The 19,238-nt window shown below is 42.3% G+C and overlaps 1 protein-coding gene across 1 annotated transcript in view; it reads right to left on the reverse strand.

The window, feature by feature from the left end:
- Window positions 1–19,238, reverse strand: part of LOC135207454 (inositol hexakisphosphate and diphosphoinositol-pentakisphosphate kinase 2-like) — a gene marked incomplete at its 5' end in the record, with an annotated part of 255,448 nt that overhangs the window by 116,403 nt on the left and 119,807 nt on the right. The window contains 3 exon segments of the mRNA XM_064239179.1: window positions 2,099–2,146; window positions 8,293–8,392; window positions 12,170–12,297. Coding sequence (XP_064095249.1) covers window positions 2,099–2,146; window positions 8,293–8,392; window positions 12,170–12,297 — 276 coding nt within the window.

A 19,238-nucleotide genomic window follows, 5' to 3' on the forward strand; every position in this document is an offset into this window, starting at 1 on the left:
GGCATTAACCGAAACTCTGCAGTTTATGGCACCTCTGTTAGGTATGTTGTGGCACCATAACTTTATAATCGGCACCTTATGACGCCTATAGAAAAGCAGAGCGTTATGGCACCATGAAGCCTGATTACCATTAACCGAGTCTGTCGATAACCGGGGACTGCCTGTACAAGAAAGACGAGATTCTAAAACAGGTGGAAAACAAAAGGGGAGAATGTGAGACTGAAGTTAACAGTAAGATAAAAGCCGGATGGGGGAAGTGGAGAGAGGTAGCTGGAACAGTATGTGATAAGAAAATGTCAATCAAGCTAAAAGTCAAGATCAACAGCACAGTAATAAGACCAGTGTTAATGCATGGATTGGAAACATGGGCTCTTAGAAGAAAAAAGGAAGTAAAGCTTGAGAGAACAGAGATGAGAACGCTGAGGTGGATTATGGGAATATCGCTGCTTGAGAGATTGAAAAATGACAAAATAAGAAGAAAGGCAGGCTTAGTAAAGATTAGAGGTGATAAGAGAGGCACGATTGAGATGGTATGGGCATGTGTTGAGGATGGATGATGAGGAGGGAGTGAAGAGGGCTTGGGAGGAACCTGTTAGAGGAAGCAGATCAGAAGGGAGACAAAGAGTTAGATGGCGAGATAAAGTGAAGGAAGAACTAGAGAGAAGAGGTTTGGTAGAGGATGATGCTTTTGATAAAAGGCAGTAGAGAAGGCGCATCAGGCAATCGACCCCTTAATGTAAGGATATCAGTGGGAAATAAGATATATGTATAATATTTATATAGTCACTAATTTTACACTCAACAGTGTTTATAATTCCAATTACTAAGCCAATAATATTCATTTAATATTGAATTCACTATATCTGTTAGTAACTTACCACCAAAGGGAACTGTACATAATAAGCATACTTAACTAGGCCAGGACTTGAACCTATCTGTTTGGGTTGCTAGTATATGGGTGACAGTAGACTTGATGTACTCAGTCATCACGCAATATGCCTTTGGTGTTGGAATATGGGTGACAGTAAAGAAAATGCACTCAGCCATCATAAGCAACCTCACTTGATGGCTGAGTAAATTAGTCTACTGTAGCCAATATTCCAACACAAAAGTCACAATTTTGAATCTGGCCATGGCATGTTAACTCGTCAACTTAGAGTAGGCTCTGGCATTGAAGCAAGGGGAATGATGATTAAGAAAGGTGGTTTCCAACTCACTTAATAACACAACATATTGCAACAGAACTGTTTGACTTCCTAAGAACCGTTACAGAAAGTAATTGTAAAATAACTGTCTGTACTTTATATAAACAAGCAACTACTTGTATTTCATGTAGGAAAATTCAATACTATACTGTACAACATCAACACACAAATTAAACTTTCCATTTATATTGTACTGAGAGAGAGAGAGAGAGAGAGAGAGAGAGAGAGAGAGAGAGAGAGAGAGAGAGAGAGAGAGAGAGAGAGAGAGAGAGAGAGAGAATATATTTGTCCACAACTGTAGTATATATGTTGATATACACATCGCAATTTTTAAATAAAAAATGAAAAGTACTCTGAAACTTCACTATAGTAATTAAGAAAAAAGGTATAAAAGCAATATTCCATGTAAACAGAACATAAAGAATCTGAATACTAGCATAAAACATTACCAGTGCATCTGGGTTATTACATCAGCTTCCCTCAAAAAAAGTCAAACATAGCGGTGCATGAACAGAAAATCTGTGTGAAAACCCGTGATAGACACTTTCTTATGTATCAATTTAGTGTTAAATACAATTTTAGCATTTCAACATTCCAACACAATACAACTTCACAAACATTATCTTTGACACTAAATTATGCATTTAGTTAAACTCTGCACTTACTGACAGTTTATTCAGGATAAGCCACCATAATTCAGTATTACTGTACAACCACTCCTTTCATAAAACAACAAACTACATCTTAATTCCAATACTATACCAGTAACATGCATAAAGAACTCTCAACACAAAACATGCCTCACTGTCAATATTAGTTCCCGCTCACATTTCCAATGAAACTGAAAATATCAAAATAACCCAAAAAGTCTGAAAAATCACACGTATTCTTACCACATTAGGAGGAATACTTGGTCTTGGCAGACACACAAGGAATTTCTCCTGAAGCATGAAAATGAAAAATAAATAACTATAATAACCCATATTTCCATAAATTTATTTAAAAATCATATTGGCTCATTCTGTAGATTTAATAATATAATTCAAATAATAACTAGCATTATTTTCTCTCTGAGCAGCAACTTAAAAGACAAGAATAATCACTTCCATTCTTTCCCAAACAACTTCCAAAGGTCATAGAATCTACATGATAATGAACTAGGAAAGAGGCGCTAATGATAAAGAATAATGAGAGGAGATTCGTTTTTTATGTACACAAAGAGTCTACGAAGTACATATTTGGCAATCCCAAATCTAAAAGTCAATTCAAAACCATGAGAAAACAAAGTTTTGCCAAGTATTATCATTCAACCTCTATGGGCATATGAAATTTGTCTCAGAAAATAGTCATGTAGGTTTAAAACAGCTGACAGTGCATTCAATAATCCTTAGTCATTTGTATGCTTTCTAAAGGTATGATGTGTAAAGATTCAGTCACAAAATGGAAGCAGTGTTGCATCCCCATGACTGACCAAGGAGTCCTAATTCCTTAGAGAAGTGGTTTGAGCAATACAAGTACACGTAGATACCATGTACATGGATAACAGGGAGATCCTACATTCCAAAGGTGTGTTGTGTGCATGCCAATGAAGCCTTACAGCATCACTGCACATGACTGGAAGAGGAGTCACCACACCATCATGAGTAATGTGCATTGTCAGACCTCAAAATTGAGGTGTACAGCTACTGAATCCTCTGCATACTGAAGTTTTGACACACATTATAGAAGAGACAGCTGTATGGGTTGGTGTGCATTGAGTTGTGTGGCATGAGCACACTTCAAGGAGTTGATTCAAATGGAAACTTGGAAAGCATTGCTATTTGACAGGTGGTGCTACCACGGGTGCAGACAGGTGTCCCTAATCCACCTCCCAGATGTGGAGAACTGAGGACGTGGGGACGTGGAGAGTACTGCAATTATTCCCACATACAAGGATCACCACTGGTGTACTGAAGATGTAAATAAGCCATAAGGTCTTAGTGTTCCAAGATTAGAGAATGGATAAAGCATCAAACATCTCCATGATGCTAAAACTGTTTCATGGCATATAAAATGCCCTAAATATAAAATTTATCAGCATATGCAAATCAAAGATATTAATAAAACCAACACCAATGAGGCAGAAACATGTTAATCCTGGAACTTTCAGTGGTTGATCACATTTTACGGCACAACTGCTGTCGGTCACAACACCAAGCAGCAACATTTGGAATTATTTATAAAAAAACGAAGTATATGTTCAGAATAATAAAAAAAAGCCTCCTTAACGATATGCAATGCAGGGCTAAAAAAGCATGTGAACATATTGCCCTGAACATCAACTAGGGAAGTTTCAAAAATGTTAGACAGAATACCATATGCACTGACTTGGCATAATTTGAAGCTAACAAGCCCATAACAATGAATCACTTGCAAAAACTTATCAAAAATACCCATCATAGGAAAGCTAATAAGCACAGTAAAAGGATAATTGTGCTTTCCAAAAAGACCAGTTCTGTTCTATTTACATATGTATAAAATCCCTTGATAATCTTTACTAATATACCAATCACCACAAATTTTTTTTAACTTTTTTAAATAAGCAAACAGTATGTAAATAGTCTAAAAAAAAAACAGGTTTTATATATTATACAGTATATACACTATATATCAATAGATATGAATGTTTAAAATGAAATTAGCTTAAATATTTACTTAAACATCACAAAAATGTCTGCAATTACCAATGCTGATGAAAACATGAACAACAATAGTTTGAAGTCACAGATAAACTTTTATAAAGTACTTTTAGCAGATCACAAACTTAAAATGCTTAACTCTCTCAGGGTGGGCCAAAAGGTTTGTTTCTAATTATATTTTTTTGACAGAACTGTTTAAAAACTTGCAATTCAATAAAAATAATGAAGATTTTGGCAAAATTTCTGATTGATTAATTAGCATTCAAAATTTGCCATTCACAGCTGCTTAAAGCTTAGAAATTTGCATAACATATGTATAGCTGTTAGAACTGACCTACATTCTGTACTTAAAGGGACTGGGTCATTTGAGCTACTCATAGCCAATTCAGAGCCAAGGTAAAATTACTTCAGTGGGGTGTTCTCTATGATCTGAAGACTGCCATAATCCAACAATAGGTTTGGTTTGCTTTAATTGCCATATTCACTTTTCGATAAATTCTGCCACTTTTTACTAGGCACTTTTATGCAGTCACTAATCTTGTAAGATTTATATTTTGAATTAAATGTAGAAAATAAGAGAAAAAAATATTGCACTAGCCATTAATGCACTTTATGAACAACAAAAAAACAGTAAAATAAAAAAGGGAAGTTTCATAAACCAGATGATAAAAGAATTAAAGTCCAGGAGAACATGGATTGCTAAGTTATTACTGTAATTCATACCACAACATTGAAAAACAACCACTTTTCTATCTATTGCAGACGCATAGACAAATGTCTTTGACAGTGGAGGATGTCCACAAACTACAAGAAGCACAATGATAACTAACTGAAGCCTCTAGTTTGAACATTACCAATGAGGAATCACTAAGGGTTGTCTTTCTTTCTCAGGTATGGTAAATACATGCAACAAGGGATTCAAGTGAGCTCTCTAACAATTGGCCTTGTTTAAAAAGAAGTGAATAGCACAATATCATGTACTATTCTACTAGTCATGGCCTTACATGTCATAATGCACTGTTTCAACTTGAGGGGCACAAATTGGAAGATATAGCTGACATAAAGTAGTAGGGGGGAAAAAAAAAAATGTAGAAAGGTTCAATTTAATAACATGCAAGATACAGGTACTGAACTTGCATTGCTTTAACAGATATGAGAAATGCAATGATCATTTCTCATGCATCTCCATAAACATATGATCATCCCGTTCAAGAAAAAGCATTGACATGTAATTCAGAGTTCCGAATAAGTTTTGTCCATAAGAAGTAGTGACTGAAAATGGATTAATCCATTCTTGACCACCAGTTATTACCCTAACCTTGCCTTTTTATTCAAAACATTACACATAAATTACAATTAAATACTAGTTCAGAGTTAAATAACATACCATATTAAATGCACCTTTTTTATTTTAAATGTATGTAGTATTCAGTATCAAATTGACTGCCCTACGTCCAATGTGGCCATATTACCGACAGGAGACTGAGCACTGTAGACTAAGCTAAGTACTGTATATACTGCACTAGGTAGGAACAAAAATTGTTGCTAATAATAAAACATTGAAAAAAGCCTAATTATTACAGTAAATTAATAAAATATTAAAAATAAGCCAAATTATGTATGTCAATTATCACAAACTTATAAAAAACTGCTTACAATACGTGGCAATTTGCCTTTCAGCCATTTGCCATGAGCAGACGTAAACAAGCCATAGCACTGCACTGGTAGCCTATCATGGTAATAAATAAATGTTATCTGCAATGGCTTTCTTGGGATCCATGATTTAATCAAAATATACGTAAATACCTATACAAGCATGTAATGGACCAAAACACTTGACGCAGAGCTGAGTGGTGTTTAAACGATGTGTGGGAACAACGCCAACTAGCGCCAACTGACCGAAACACTTTTTTAACAAAAATCATATGATTTATCAGGTCGGATTCTGGGTTTTTGTTCAAGCTCCAATGTAAAATTTACTAAAAACTTCACATCGTAATCCAATTATGTCAAGTTCTGATACAGTCAAGGACCGGGATTCTACTATTTCCAAATGACAGACCAAGACTAGATAAAACAGTTACTGATGCGCCCCACAATCAGTTCATACTCTTAAGGCATCTATATTCACAAAACTAACAAAAAATAAAAAGAATATGCTTCAACACAATTATTTAAGCTACAGGTATTTACCTAAACATTATGGGAAATAAACCGGTTTTGATGTAGGCAAATCTATTAATGATAGTTGCCATTGAGTCCTCAAGGAGTTACCTTTTCCATGCTCTAACCAGAGCTCCATGGTGACAAGACTAATGTCGAAGAATTCTCATTTAGCTGGTCTTCTGGCCAAGCATTGTGTGGTAATGATAAACATTATGACATGATAGAGTATAAATGGACTCAGGATAAGAGGGCACTCTCTCTTATCTTCAGCGAATGGTGAACCCAGTTTACCTACAGAAAAAACCTGCAAGAAGAAGAGTGGCTATGCACATATGCTCTGTCATATTGTTCACATATGATCAAAAAGGGACCAAGGCGCCATTTCTTTCTAATGGTCAATGCAGGATGATCCATTACCCAAATCTCATGCCTTTCTATCACAAAAGTGGGAGGGTTTTGAGGACTCAACATCAACTACCAAAAATAGGTTTTTCCTACATCAAAACCTGTTTTTTGATAGTTTGGTTGCTGTCTTGTCCTCAAGGAGCTTTACAAAGAAATTGAGGAGACGAAAAGCTCTTGAATTTCAATCCCAACAACCCAAAAACATTTCTGGCCTGGAATTAAGTCACAAGTTTCAAGGTCCCATTCTTTATTCCAAATAATTTAAGGTTTAGTAGCAAAGAACATGAAACTAAATGTGAACTTCATTTTTAGGGTGAAGTTCTGCAGTGACTTACCTAATTTTCAAACCTTCCCCAACGATAGTTAGCCTACCAACCTATTGGGAAGACCCATGGTTTGTTACTGTAGCACCTATGGGTCAGGACTAACCATGCCACCTACCAGTACACAGTGTAGTCAAATTTATTCAAGCCTGTGGCAATAATGTTGCTAGAGTATAGGAAAATCAGGCCTTCTGGGATGTTTGCTGTGACCTCTAGGCAAACCTTAAGTGCTTGAATTGGACATAATGTTTTGTCTGCTAAATCTAGTTTACTTAGAATAAGAGATTTCCTTTTTAAAGGAGTCTCATTCTTGGCCATGAATGACAGGCCAGAGGACAATAATAATTGATGGTCAGCTGTTTGTGTGATTTACTGTCCCCATCTAAGAGTGCCCAGTTTGCTAGTACGAGCTCCTGATGTGAACAAGGGCGCAGAAGTCCTGAGTAAGTTACAATGCCCCTCCGAAAATTAAGTAATTTTAGTCAGGGTTTGGTCTACTAAATAAAACAGTAACTTCCTGATGTGAAACTTTATAGTTGGGCTATCACCTAGTCTAGGTTTGTGGCCTTCATGCTAGGCTACTACCTCATTGCCTATTTGATCTAGTACTGTTTTTGGCCTACTATATAAAACAGTAACTTAATATTGTGAAACTTCATAGTTAGGCTATCACCTAGTCTAGGTTACTGTCTAAATCAGATTATTTAATTCCTTTTTAAGGAATATGCATATGTATACAGGAAAAAATCTGTAGCCTTTTATCTAATCCTAAGGTCTTTGGTGTAAACTTAAGCTACTGCATAGGTCCATCAATCTCACATATCTTAATTCTGGTTACCACCTAATCCAGGTTATTTTAGTTAACCCTTTAGGATATATAATCCTGGGTTATAGGCTACTCACTACAGTCTAGCTAACTTATTCTCTCTGAATTGATGTCAATTGTAGACACTGCCTAGTAGGCTATTGCAGACATTACTATCTGAAAGGGCTATCTATACATATAATATATATTACATATATTTAATAATAATTGTTGAACATTTCTTTAAATAAAACTTCTAAATAGAATAACAAATTCTTCAAAACAATTTGTGCTTTGGTTTATGGGTTTTCACAAACACATTAAATCATTGTTCCACAGTCCAAACTAGAACATTTTTAATTGGAACTTAAAATTATGCACTTAGCTTTCAACTGAGCACTGGTTTCAGTACAGTATACATTGACGACCAGAAAGGTAATGATGTCTTGGTTTGTTTCTGGTCGTATATAAATAACATGATGGCTCATATGCACATACTCAGCCACAAGACCATCTAAAAGAAAATTCTTTGACATTAGTCTGGTCACCATGGAGATTTTGTTACACCAAGGAAAGGGTAACTTCTTGACGACAAGACAGCGACTGCACTATAAAACTTTATCATGTCCTTGAAGTAAATGTTAAAAGTCATAATTTTATAAGAACTGAATACTAAAACTGTCAGAACTTCAATAAGATTTTATACTTACAGGTTCATTACGACTTTTTGGCCTGAAACCTGGTCCAGGAGGCAAATTTTTGTGGACACAACAATTAACACCCGGGCTAAAGTGTAATTCAACATGGAATCTGAAAATGGATTACAGAAGTAAAATAGTCATACCGACAGAACAGGAAAAACAATAATAGCAGGATTTTATGGTCACAGAAGATAACTTTGCCACTGCATACTTGATAATATTTCCAGACTAAAAATACATCTTACAGTATTAAACAGGCATAATCAGGTATCACCAAAGGTCCTACCATATTGCACTATCTAAGAAATTAATCAAGATTATTACAAAAATCATACTACATATATGCAAATGTAACCAATTTTCCCTATGCCTAATACTTTGTTTTTCCTGTTGTAATCTATGCAAAACGGAACAAGAGAGGACAATTTTTTTGCTAACTTCATGTCTTGCATTAAAGTCACTATACACATCTATGCTTAAGTTCAGTGATAATCCATACCCACAATTATTCAAGCCAAAACAAATTGAGATTAAGCACAGTAGATGGTGACAGGAACCTTTTTATTGTGAAGAGACATATACATACAATATGTAATTTGATTTACAAAATTTCTATGCTTCTGTATTTACTCACTTCCTAAGGGGAAAACTTGACGGCAGTAGATCATGGTTCTCCATTGGGATGATAAGATCCAGCAATAAGTTAGTGTACCTAATCCCAAAATGTTGACAATCTACTTGAGACTGTAGGATCACTCACACTCTTGTGTTGTGTGCAAGATGACTATGTCTGTATGCATGATCTGGAAGCTTGTAAAAATATTCACAGGGGATGGGTACCAGACACCTTCGCGAATAGCTAAAATCCACGAATGCTTGAAACCACTCTAAAAATGTTTAGAACTGCCTATTTTTATCGTTAAAACACAAATGCCATTGCACAGTAATGGAATTGTGATACCACAGATCTTTTTATTTTTGGGAAACATTCACTCAACCATACATACCTAATTTATACATGCTTTCATGCCTTGAATTCATAAAATTATATGCTGCCCTAGTAAAATAAGCACCCAACAAAATCTGAAAACAAATCTGAAAATGGAAAGGAGTGAATACTGTAATATGTGGGAGCTATAGATGTAGCCAAAAAGATCATGAAGAAATGACAAAAATTATGAATTGAACTATCGAACTAAACAGGAATTCTGCTGATGTACATACAGAAGAGGATGTAAAGAGATAATCAGATGTTTAATTTCATGAAAAGAAAACCTGACATAAAAAGCATAATGATGATGATGATGATAATGATTCTCAGTACAAAGTTACCTCTATTATGATGCAACAGCAGTTTAGAGCATACATATACTGCCCTAGGATTTGTATTCTGGTAAAAATGCAGAACTCGTAGCATAGTACTACTTCCTATGTCTTGTGAGAGGTGGGGGTAGGAGTTTGGTAGAGCCTCTAGAGCAAAGTGAACCGTCCCGGTCAGAAACAGAGGCGTTAAGCTTCTGCAAGACCGACTGAACGTGCCCTGACAACGGCATCTGGAGAGACGATTTGGGGTCCTGAGCAGCTCCCACCAAGGTTTCCAAGCAAGGAGTGTAGGACGACCGATCCTGAGTCCTACTTTCCAAATTGTTGAACCCACGAATGAGATCAACAACCTCCGAAAAGGAAGACAGAAACTCCTGTGTGTCCCCTTCTTCCTGCTCTGGCACCGGCGACCTACGACGAGAAGGATGTGTAGCCTCCTCTAACGCGTTTTCTTCACCAAAATTCACAGAAAGGTTAGTAGGCAAACAGTCTGGAATCTCTACAAGCCTATCTGGGCTGGGTCCAAGCGTCAGCCTCCGAGACGGACACACTGAAACATTAGGCGCATCACTTACCTCAACAGGTGACTCCAGACGGCCATGAACGGACACGGGCGTGGTGGCCGTACGTACGTGAGATGGGGGGGAAACTCAAGCACTCGAGATTGGCGGAGAATTCCTTATAGTGGAAGACTTGGAAGCAAGCAAACACTCCGGCTGCACCACCTCCGTGCTCACTTCCTTCGACCTCTTGACAGGTGCCTTCAGGTCTTTACGGCGACGAATAGGCCTGGGAGAAGAAGGGGCACTACCATCACATGCACGGACGGGGGAGGTTGCCACACACTCGCGATGTGCAATGACGGGGTGGAGGGGTGGGGTGGTTGCACGTACGAGGTTCGGCGGCGAAGCAACCCCTGCAGAACACACATCACTAACACTGCCTGAAACCACAGCACTCTCGGGAACACGTCCGTGCTGTTCCTCCATCAGCGGCGAAGGAAGGGCAAGGTCCTTAGCCTTCCAATGCTCAAGACGCCCACGAGGCGTAAAGGGGGAAGAGGGAGAGGGAGACAGCACCAGCTTCTTATGCGCACTCTTCTCGGAAGGCGGGGACGAAGCAACACGCTTCCTACCAGTCCTCCCAACCAATAAGGCAGCCAACTTCACATCTAAAACAGAGTCCAGCCTCTGAAGCACCGCCTGGCATATGAGCTCGGACTGATGTGCCAGAGAAGGTTCCGAAGACAAGGAAGGGAGATGTTTCAAACGAGGCGGCAGAGATGACGTCACGTCTAAGAGAGGCGGCTCGGAGGCAACTGGAAGATACGTCATCGATGAGAGTGACGTCATAAGCGGCGGTGACGTCACGACCTCCCCGCTGAGCGAGGGGGAAAGAGACGCCACTGGCGGAGGAATACACAAAGATGGGCCCCGTGACGACAACAACAGGGCTGACGCCGCAGCATCACTCCGAGACAAGGTGGCAGAGCAATACAAGATGGCCGACTGCTCCCTCCCGTGGAGACGAGGCCTGGAAGGGGGGGGGATGGCCTGGCTGGACTGGGGAGGGGGGTGCGAGCCTCCTCAAAATGCGCTAGCAACCCCCCTAAGGACGGGGTACCCCCTAGCGCAAGCGTCTTCCAAATCACCGCCATTTTGGATGCCTCCGACTCTGGAAGAGAAGAGAATGATAAAAAAACCTCACCCTTCTCGGGAGCCGAAAAAACTCCCGAAGAAGAGGGGGCTACATTACAAATAATACCCTGGCGACCTCCTGATACTTCCATCGACGAATCAATGGAAGAAAAGGAAGGAGAAGCAGGAGCAACGCTACTATGGGGGTTGACTACTGCGGAAGACGAAACTCGGGAATAGGAGTAAAGCCCTCCCAAGAAGGAAGAGTGGAGACTCTCCGACATTCCCTCTTACCATAAAACTTCCTCCACTGCTCCAAAGGCCATGCCCGGCATGCTGTACAAGGATTCGTAATCGTACAAAAATTGGAACGGCACCTACTGCAAGTGATGTGAGGGTCCGTCACTGACGAAGCCAAGAAATGAGAACACAGAAATCCAGGAATTTTGGGGCACCAACGCTGACGTTGAGAAGGAGCAGAAGAAGCCCTAATATTAGGCAAAAACACACACAAACACACAAAAGTAATGAAACGGGCAAAAAACGGGAAAAGGCCAAGAGATGAAAAAAACCCACTCTCGTCCCAAGGCGGTAAAGAAAAGACTGGCGTAGATGTTTGGCGCTTGACCACTCTTCACCCGATCTACGCATGCGTTGCCAGATACCACAAGATTCCTTGCTTTCATCTACTTTTTTACCGGATTCAGTTGGGCGCTAGAAATTATCCTATTAAGACCGAGGGTTTGTTCGCGTATGAACAAAAGAATTTTAAATGTAATGGAAAATGTGTAACGATGATTAATATTACTAATTTCAGTGTATCTTCAATAAAATAAACAGATAAAACCCTACAAAACACATTCAAAGATTTCCTCACGACACATCAATACACCAATTACCATAATTCTCCAACAATTCAACCTTACCGGCTATCAGAAGTTGGATCTTTAGTTGGATCCTCATACAGCATGATCACAATCTGACTCAAGTAATTCAGCTCTGAGACAGCTCCTACATAATCCATTGCTCTGCACCATTGCTCATCTTTCTGTGTCTGTGCAAAAGAAAGCAATGTAATTAAATATCTTCTACAGAACTTTACATGACACTATTAATAAACTATTTGGAACATGGCTACCATAAATATAGTATTTCTGGGCTCAGCTCGTGTCGCTGCGCGAAATATCCTTTAATCTATTATTTCTAGGGTAAATGTACTAACACATACCAGAGAATAAATAAAATAAAGAAAAAGGTCAGTATAACTGACTCGCTCACCCTCCAAGAGGGTGTCGGTATGAACACTAGGCGAGTGAGACCACTACCACGAGCCAAATACCAATAGAAATCTCCCACAACAAAAACCCTCCATGAGGAGAGCCGACCCACAGAGTGAGCAGCTCGTACTACTACTACTCCATCCCATGCTGCCGACTGCTGCGCCTCTGGTGGCCATCCTTTTCAGTTAGCGCACACGAGTCACACGTGATATTTTTCTCTCTGTGTTTTTTGTGCCCTTTCGTTGGATTTATCTATGATGGAGCGTGCAGCTATTGCAGCAGCTAAGTTAAAGTACTCATATTTTATGGTTAGTTGGTTTTTTCCGGCCCTCAGTCGTATTTGCCGTTTTTTAGGTATAAATACGAACTCGGGGTCGGAAGCATGGCAGCATGGTTCTGCCGCGTGGTGGGTTCGTTCTCGGTCTCCCATACCTAGAACATCCCCTTATCTATATACGCTCTATATTTATTATCCATTTTACTTAGGGTACTGTCTACTCAGGTTTGTCATGCATGCATGTCTTTTACCTTATGTAGGCTTCTTCTTTCCAGACCCTAGTCCCGGCTCTTAGTATCGGCCTCTGACTAGCTTGAGTGGTAGACTTTCCTTCGGGTTAGTCGTACACTCCTGGATTTTTTCTCCTACTATATTGTTTTCTTTCTTTTATTTTATTTTATTATACCATGTATTTTGTTGTGGCTAGGTTAGTTAGGCGTCTGGCTTAGCCTAGGTCCTGGCTCCTGGAGCTATGCTACCGCTCATCAGTTCGGTTGCTTCCCTATAGCATCTCTGATCAGTCGGTTTTGGCCCAGTAGGTCTCCATGCTACCGCTTTTCAGTTCAGTTGCTTCCCGATAGCATCTCTCTGATCAGTTGGTTGGTCCTAGGCTTAGTTGTCTTATTTTAGTCTTACCGCCTCGTGGTCACTACGCGATCACGAGACAGCCAGACGCCTGCCCAGTCCCCTTCCCCCCTCCTCCCGCTCTTCCATAGAGTCGGGGGAGGGTGGTCGGTCTGCCCCACGCTCGCTCCAACATACCCGAGCATGCCTCCCTCTCTCCCCCAGGCGGAGGGGCCAGGGAGACGGGACAGAAAAAACCCCCAGACTGGACGCGACCTCTCCGGCTTCTCGGTTCCGGCCCGGTGGTGATGTGGTGGGGGGAACTGGCCTTTCCCCCCATCCGTTGCTTCCTTGTCGCTCCGGTTCGCTCGAGCCTGTATGTCTCTCGCTCTTCCCGACCTTGCTAGGACTCCTTTCCTGATCGGAGTCCTGGCATCCAGCGGGAAGATGTTAGTCCACCCAGTAGAGTGGACCGGAACATACAGTGGGTCCCTGCTAACCTTACCGCATTGCTGAGTTACTAAACTCCGCTACGCACTGGACTTGGTCCGGTTCGTTTGAGTTTTAGGTTTAAGCGTTATTAGATTAACTATAAGTTTATCTTAAGTACCTTAAACCTTTTCCCCCCTCCCTTACATGTCTTACCGGATATCTCCGGGATTATAGCCTATTCAGGCGAGGCAGGGGGGGGTTATGCCCAAATTTTTTCCGAGCTCCGGCATGCAACGGAGTTCTTCTGTCCTTTAGCCTGTAAGTGTTATTCTTTAAGATACTCATGTATCTTCCCACTTACAGGCCACCAACTGTGAGCATCCGGGATGCGCCGCCACACTTCAGGACCCATGTGGACACGAAGTTTGCCGGTCCCATGCTCCATGCGCGACGCTGCACGGGGACATCCAGGTCTGGTACCATGAGACGTGTACATTATTGTTTACAATCTAGGTGAGGCCAGCTTTTAGAAGGGGTGAGTATCCCATCTCCGGTAGCTGCTCCGCTTCTGTTTTAGTGCTTAAGTTTTCATCATCCACTTTAACTTAAGGCATCTAAGTTTTAAGTTATATTTTAAGTTTTAGTTTTAAGTGATTCTTAAATCTAATCTACGCCCTCTCTTCCAGGCGCCGGCGGAAAGAAGGATACCGCACTGGCAACCCTGCGGGCCTGGGTCGGCGGTTTTGGGAAGAACGCCGCCAAGGGTATGCCCTACATCTTGGAGAAGCGGTTGGCGCTGTTAATCTTCCCCGGAGGCAAGGCGACAGGATACGTCGACCCAAGTAGAGGCGGCCCCTACTATCGCCTTCATCCAACAACAGCTGGCTGCCTCATTAACTGATCAAGGACCAGGATATCTCCACGGACGTCGCGACTCTAGATATTAATGTGGAACCTATGGTAGGTGTAGACGACCTGTTGGTCGAGGTAAGTAGGGTGGACACCCAAGGGTCACCCTTGGGTGTAACTGTTTCTTCTACTCCTGCAACCTCTCCATCCTTCCAAGGCTTTACAGGTGATGAATTATATACTCCTCCTGACGCTTCGGTTAGACCTAAGGTCAAGGGTCAAGCAGTGAAATCCTTGACTAAGACGTCGTCGTCGTCTAAGAAGTCGACTTCGGCGTCATCCTCCTCACGTAAGTCTCCGGCTGCGAATCCCGGAGCAGACAGGTCTAAAGCTTCTAGCTCCGGCTCTAAGTCCTCGAGGAGTAAATCCTCCAGAGAGAGATCTCGCACCCCGGCAGAGTCACCAGTTCCGCTACCCTTGGTTCCGATTCAGAGCCACCCCTCCACCTCCGCAGCAGCTCCGGCCTTGGACTCCAATGCTGGCCTGTTGCAACAGGTGGGCGACCTGGTTGGGCTCCCTAAAGAGTAGCATGGAACAAATGATCTCTCGTCTGTCGGATAGGATTACTTCCCAAGACTCCATTATAGCCGGACTGAGAGAAGTCCCTCTAGCCTCTCCTCCACTTTCCAATACGAGTGGAACTCAGCTTCCTCCGTATGACTCGCTACCTCCGTTCTCGATGAACAATCCATGGAGAGTAGCGTCATACGCCCCCTTCCAAGACGGTCTCATTTCCATACCGGAATTCGGAACTCGAAGGATAGAGGACTTCGAGTTCTTCCCGGAAGACCTCCAGCCTCCGTTCATAGGCTACGCAAGGCTTACAGCTTCAGCCATGGTTCGGGATGATAGGGTACCAAAGGAGACAGTCCTCTATTCACGAGACCAGGCTCAGAGAGAATGGCTCAGATGTTTAGAGGACATGGATTGTTCTAATACCAGGATACAACCTTTCAAGAGTCCCTTTACCATTTTCACAATGGATGAGAGTACCCCGCTCCCGTTCCTGACAAAGATCGCGAGGTCTACCATCCCAGCGGCCCAGAAGGGGGAACCCATGCCTCAATTTGAACGGAAGCAGATCCCACATCTCCGTTGCTCCCCTCAGCCGGAGAATTGTGGGAGGACTTGCCAAACACCTTCTCAGCTGGCAAACTCAAACCGGACTGTGCTATGGAGCAGTTTGGTGAAAGCTACCCAGGCTCCCAGATGGCCTTATTCAGGCTGAATTGACGCGAAATCGCGATTAGCCAGATCAATTAACTCTATGGCTATGTCCGAGGTAGCAACCATAGCTTATGGGCTCAGAACCGCTTTTTTTTTAAGCTCATTACCAAAGCCCTGACTCAAACGGTACAGTCGGTATGTTTGAGTTTGCCACTGCTAGAACGAATTGTAGGAAGCATGTCCTACAAGAGGCAACCATTCGACATGAGCCGAATAGGTTACTCTCGTCTAACATCTGGGGAGCAGATCTCTTCCCAGAAGCTATGGTGAAGGAAGTCCAGTCAGAGGCTACGAGGCTGAACCAGAGCCTTAAGGAGCGTTGGGGCCTTACGGCTAAGAGGAGACAAGACCTAACACCTAAAGGTAAGGGACAGAGGAAACCTAGGCGTTTCCATCCTTACCAGAAAAAGCAGCCACGCTTTCCTCAGCAAGTTCCAGCGGTGCCCTTAGTGCAAACAGAACCCCCACCTTCCACCTCTAAGGCTCAATCACAGCCAATTTATGTGATATCCCCTCAGCCTCAGCCCTCCACCTCTTACGCCATCTCTCCAGCTTACAATCAAGCCTTCGAGAGTCAAGCTTCACAGAAGTATGACCGCTCGGGTAAGGGAGAGAGGTAAGCGTTCCTTTCGTGGGAGAGGATCGGGAGGCCCCTTTAACAGGGGAAAGCACTTCAGAGGAGGCTGAGGCGGTTACCAGAACCAATGAAGAACTTCAGGTAGGAGGGAGGCTGTTTTCACTTTCGCCACCGGTGGAACTTCAGCGAATGGGCTCAGAGCATAGTGTCAAAAGGCCTGGGTTGGAGCTGGTTGACGAACCCACCTCCATCCAGACCTTTCCGTCAACTTCCTTCCCAAAGAATTGACAGAGTACGCAGAGGACCTCCTTCAGAAAGGAGCTATAGCGAGAGTCAAGAGATTAAAATTTCAAGGTCGCTTGTTCAGCGTGCCAAAGAAAGGCTCACAAAAAAGAAGGGTAATCTTAGACTTGTCCCGCTTAAACTTAGCCATCCGCTGCGACAAGTTCAAGATGCTCACGATCTCACAGGTGCGGACCTTACTTCCCCGTGGGCCGTCACCACCTCTATCGATCTTACAGACGCCTACTATCATATCCCTATTGCAAGACACTTCCGTCCGTATCTGGTTTTCAAGATAGGAGACAGGCATTCTCCTTCAAGGTAGTTCCCTTCGGACTCAACGTGGCACCCAGGGTGTTCCACGAAACTAGCGGAAGCGGTAGTGCAACAACTCAGATCACAAGGGATTATGGTAGTAGCGTATCTCGACGATTGGTTGATCTGGGCTTCAACAGTCGAGGAATGCAAACAGAGCTACACTGAAAGTGATTCAGTTCCTGGAATATCTAGGCTTCAAGATAAACAGGACCAAGTCAAGACTCACTCCAGAGTCAGACTTTCAGTGGCTGGGCATTCAATGGAATCTATCCTCCATACTCTGTCGATTCCATCAACCAAAAGGAAAGAAATAGCGAAGTCAGTCAAGCAATTTCTAAGTCACAAACTGGCGTCAAGGAGAGCTCAGGAGAGGATCCTGGGTTCTCTCCAGTTTGCATCAGTGACGAACGTCTTAATGAAAGCCAAACTGAAAGACCTAACCAGAATCTGGCGCTCACGAGCAAATGTCAGGCCAGGGACAAACTATCCTCAGTCCCTCTGATTCTAAAGAATCGTCTTCGGCCGTGGGCGAAAGTCAAGAATTTGTCAGTGTCAGTACCCCTTCAGTTCCCTCCACCAGGGATTACCATCCACACAGACGCGTCCTTAAGCGGTTGGGGAGGGTATTCACAGGTCCAAAAGTTCAAGGAACTTGGTCACCTCAGTTCAGTCAGTTCCATATAAACGTACTGGAGGCAATGGCAGTGTTCTTGACTCTAAAAAGGTTGCGCCCACCAAAGTACTCCCACATAAAGCTAGTTCTGGACAGCGCAGTGGTAGTACATTGTATAAAAACAGAGGAGGCTCCAAGTCACGTCATCTAAATCATGTGATGGTAGCCATCTTCTCCCTGGCAGACAAGTTCAGTTGGCATCTCTCCTCCACTCACATAGCTGGAGTGAGAAACGTCATAGCAGACGCGTATCCCGATCAGTGCCCTAGAGTCGGAATGGTCACTGGACAACAGTTCGTTCCAATGGATCCTTCAAAGAGTCCCAGGGCTACAGGTGGATCTCTTCGCATCTCAAGCGAATACACAAAACTTCCCTGTTATGTAGCCCCCAACCTGGACCCTCTGGCCTATGCCACGGACGCCCTGGCTCTAGACTGGAACAACTGGAAGAAGATTTATGTCTTTCCCCCAGTGAATCTTCTTATGAAAGTTTTAAACAAACTCAGGACGTTCAAGGGTCAAGTGGGCTCTAGTAGCCCAGACTGGCCGAAGAGCAATTGGTATCCCCTAATTCTGGAGCTGGGCCTTCGTCCTCTTCGGATCCCCAATCCCAAGCTCTCCAGTCAGTACAAACGAAGACTGTGTTCGCTTCCTCAGGGATTCTCAAAACCCTAACTTTATGGATTTCATGAAGTTTGCGGCAAAAAGAGATGCGAATATTGACCCTCAGAATATTCTCTTCTTGGAATCCGATAAAAAGGGATTCAACTTTGAGACAGTACGATGCTGCTGTCAAAAAGTTAGCAATCTTCCTGAGAGAATCTGATATTAGAATCATGACAGTTAATTCAGCTATATCCTTTTCAGATCCTTATTTGAAAAAGGTTTAGCAGCTAGCACGATTACGACAAACAAGTCAGCCTTGAAAAAGATATTTCAATTTGGGTTCAACATAGACTTGACGGATTCCTACTTCTCGTCTATTCCTAAGGCATGTGCTAGACTTAGACCTTCTGTAAGGCCTAAGTCAGTTTCATGGTTCTTAAACGATGTTCTAAAACTGGCTTCAGAAACCGACAATGACACATGCTCGTTTATAATGCTCTTAAGGAAAACCCTGTTTTTATTAAGCTTAGCTTCAGGAGCAAGAATTTCAGAACTGTCGGCTTTATCCAGAGATCCGGATCATTATTCAATTCCTTCCCACAGGGGAAGTACTACTTTCTCCGGAACGTAGCTTTTTAGCATAGAATGAAGATCCTTTGATGAGGTGGGAACCTTGGAAGGTACTACCCCTTCCACAAGATGTATCTCTTTGCCCAGTTACAACCTTACGAGCCTTTCTGTCCAGGACCTCCTCATCCTCATCGGGTCCCCTCTTTAAGAGGGGAAACAAAAAGGTGGTACTTTATCCATTAAGGCATCAGGCAGCAAATCCTGTACTTTATTAAGCAAG

Source organism: Macrobrachium nipponense, chromosome 32 (assembly GCF_015104395.2).
Source record: "Macrobrachium nipponense isolate FS-2020 chromosome 32, ASM1510439v2, whole genome shotgun sequence".
Lineage (NCBI taxonomy): Eukaryota > Metazoa > Arthropoda > Malacostraca > Decapoda > Palaemonidae > Macrobrachium > Macrobrachium nipponense.